This window comes from Vigna radiata, chromosome 9 (genome assembly GCF_000741045.1).
Source record: "Vigna radiata var. radiata cultivar VC1973A chromosome 9, Vradiata_ver6, whole genome shotgun sequence".
Classification (NCBI taxonomy): Eukaryota; Viridiplantae; Streptophyta; class Magnoliopsida; order Fabales; family Fabaceae; genus Vigna; species Vigna radiata.
Window position 1 is genome coordinate 18310421 of NC_028359.1, and position 3361 is coordinate 18313781.

General features: G+C 37.5%; 1 protein-coding gene across 1 annotated transcript; it reads left to right on the forward strand.

Moving 5' to 3' along the window:
• The first annotated feature begins 235 nt into the window (after window positions 1–235).
• Window positions 236–1276, forward strand: LOC106773474. Its single transcript, XM_014660163.1, has one exon. The coding sequence runs from the start codon at window positions 236–238 to the stop codon at window positions 1274–1276; it is 1041 nt and encodes a 346-aa protein (XP_014515649.1).
• The last annotated feature ends 2085 nt before the right edge of the window (window positions 1277–3361 follow it).

Here is a 3361-nt window from a genome sequence, read left to right on the forward strand (position 1 = left end):
GAAGAAAGTGAACAGAAAAAGAAAAGAGAGGAAGAAGAAAGTGTGAGGAGTGAAAAAAAGAGAATTGTGGGAGAAAAAAAGAAAGAGGTTGAAAAAGAAAAAAAAAGAGTTTGAAAAGCCCCTTCCTTATCAAAAGACTTATTCAAGGAAGGAAAAAGATAAACACTTTGAGCAATTTATGGAGATCTTTAAGAAGCTTGAGATCACCAAACCTTTTTCTGAGGCACTGTAGCAAATGCCTTCAAATGCAAAGTTTTTTAAGGCGCTTCTCATGAAGAAAAGAAATTATATTGAGAAGGAGACCATTAAAGTGCAAGAGAATTGCAGTGCAATCATACAGAAGATGTTACCTCCTAAACTTCAAGATCCAGGGAGTTTCACCATTCCATGTACCATAGGAGATTTGGAAGTTGGAAGAGCTATGATTGACTTGGGAGCTAGCATTAATCTAATGCCACTCTCTATGTTCAAGAGGATTGAAGGCTTGGAACTTAAGCCTACGAGAATGACTCTTCAACTGACAGATAGGTCTCTCAAATATACCTATAGGTTGGTTGAAGACGTGTTGGTGAAGGTGGATAAATTCTTATTTCCAGTGGATTTTGTCATAATGGATATGGAGGAGAATGGAGATGTGCCTCTCATTCTAGGGAGACCATTCATGAAGATGGCTAGAATCTTAATTGATGTAGAGAATGGCAAGCTTAAAGTTAGGGTGCAAGATGAAGAGGTGGATTTTAATGTGTTTCAAGCAATGTCACATCCCAAGGATGATAAAGCATGTTTCCAAGTTGACATTGTTGATGAAATCTGTATGATGCAAGGGAATAAGGTGCATGGTGCTTCTCCACTTAAAAGAACTCTTATTGATGAATGTGAAGATTTGAATGAAGAGGAGGAGAAGTTTATTGATGAGTGCTTGACGGATTTGGAGGTATTGAAAGAAATCCCAACAGATGAGGCTAGTTTTGAGAAGATTGATACCAAGGAGGAAGTCAAAGAAAGTAAGCTTGAGCTAAAGGCATTACCACCACATTTGAAGTATGTGTTCTTGGAAGAAAATGGAGGGAAGCCAGCCATCATTAGTAACTTGTTATCTCCTAAAGAAGAAGAGAAATTGGTAATAGTTTTGAAAGCCAACAAAGGAGTTATTGGGTGGTCAATCTCAGATCTTAAAGGTATAAGTCCAACATACTACATGCATAAAATTTTCATGGAGAATGATTATAGGCCAGTAGCTCAACCACAAAGGAGGCTCAATCCTGTGATGAAGTAGGTGGTCAGAAAAGAAGTGTTAAAGCTTTTGGAAGCTGATATTATTTACCCAATTTCTGATAGTGAATGGGTAAGTCCAGTGCAGGTGGTTCCAAAGAAATGAGGGATAACGGTGATTCACAATGAGAAGAATGAGCTTATTCCTACAAGAACAGTAACTCGGTGGCGAATGTGCATTGATGATAGGAAATTAAATATAGCCACTAGGAAAGTTCACTTTCCTTTTCCTTTCATGGATCAGATGATAGAAAGACTGGCTGGACAGGCTTTTTATTGCTTCCTAGATGGGTATTCTGGGTATAATCAGATTGTGGTAGATCCTAAAGATCAGGAGAAGACGGCCTTTACATGGCCATTTGGTGTGTTTGCTTATAGAAAAATGCCATTTGGATTATGTAATGCCCCAGCTACGTTTTAAAGGTGTTATGCAGGCTATTTTTTCAGATCTCATAGAAAAGTGTATAGAAGTCTTTATGGATGACTTTTCAGTATTTGGAGATTCCTTTCAGAAGTGTTTGGCCAACTTGGATGTTGTTCTCAAAAGATGTGTTCAAACAAACCTTGTTCTTAATTAGGAGAAGTGTCATTTTATGGTAACAGAGGGAATTGTTTTGGGCCATAAGATTTCTGCCAAGGGGATTGAAGTGGATAAAGCAAAAGTGGAGGTTATTGATAAACTTCTACCACCTATAAATGTGAAAGGAATCAGGAGTTTCTTAGGCCATGTTGGGTTTTATAGAAGATTCATTAAAGACTTCTCAAAAATTGCTAAACCTTTAAGTAATTTTCTTGTCAAAGAGACACCTTTTGTAATGAGTGATGAATGTTTACAGGCTTTTGATGTCTTGAAGAACAGGTTGACTTCGGCCCCAGTGATTGTAGCTCTAGATTGGAATAAATATTTTGAGCTCATGTGTTATGCTAGTGATTATGTTATAGGTGTTGTCCTTGGCCAAAGAAGGGATAAGGTATTTCACACTATATACTATGCCAGCAAAGTCTTGAATAAAGCTCAATTGAATTATGCCACTACGGAGAAGGAATTTTTGGCTATAGTTTATGCTTTGGAGAAGTTTAGACCTTGTCTCATTGGGTCTAAAGTAATTATCTACACCGATCATGCTGCTATAAAGTATTTGTTGACAAAGCCGGGTTCAAAGCCACGGTTGATTAGATGGGTGCTCTTGCTACAAGAGTTTGATGTGGAAATCCGTGATAAAAAGGGGAGTAAGAATTTGATTGTTGATCACTTATCTCGTTTAGTCAATGATGAAGTTACAAGTAAGGAAAAAGAAATCTGTGAGTCTTTTTTAGACGAAACAATCTTGTATATTCAACAGAGGCCATGGTTTGCTGATATGGTTAATTTAAAGCTGCAGGAGTCATTCCAGAAGAGTTGAATTGGCAATAGAGGAAAATTTTTTTACATGATGCCAAACAATTTATATGGGATGATCATTACTTATTCAAGATCAGAGCAGATAATCTTTTGAGGAGATGTGTGACAAGAGAAGAGGCAGAAGGAATTCTTTGGCATTGTCATGATTCACCTTATGGAGGTCATTTTAATGGAGAGAGAACTGCTGCAAAGATTCTTCAGTCAGGATTTTATTGGCCTAATTTGTTTAAAGATGCTCATAATCATGCTAGAAATTGTGACAAATGTCAAAGGATTTGAGCTATTTCAAGACGTCATGAGATGCCATTGCAAGGTATTTTGGAGGTTGAAGTCTTTGATTGTTGGGGTATTGATTTTGTTGGACCCTTTCCACCATCTTTCAATAATGAATATATATTGGTGACGGTTGACTACGTGAGTAAATGGGTCAAAGCTTTGGCATGTCCCAATAGTGATGTTAATACGGTGATTAAATTCTTGAAAAGGCAAATTTTCTCACGATTTGGAACTCCCAGGGTACTCATCAGTGATGGAGGATCTCATTTTTGTAACTCTCAGCTTGCAAAGGTACTTAAAAATTATGGTGTGAAACATAAGGTGGCTATACCTTATCATCCGCAAACAAATGGCCAGGATGAAGTTTCCAACAGGGAGATATAGAGGATTCTGGAGAAAACAGTTGCTTCA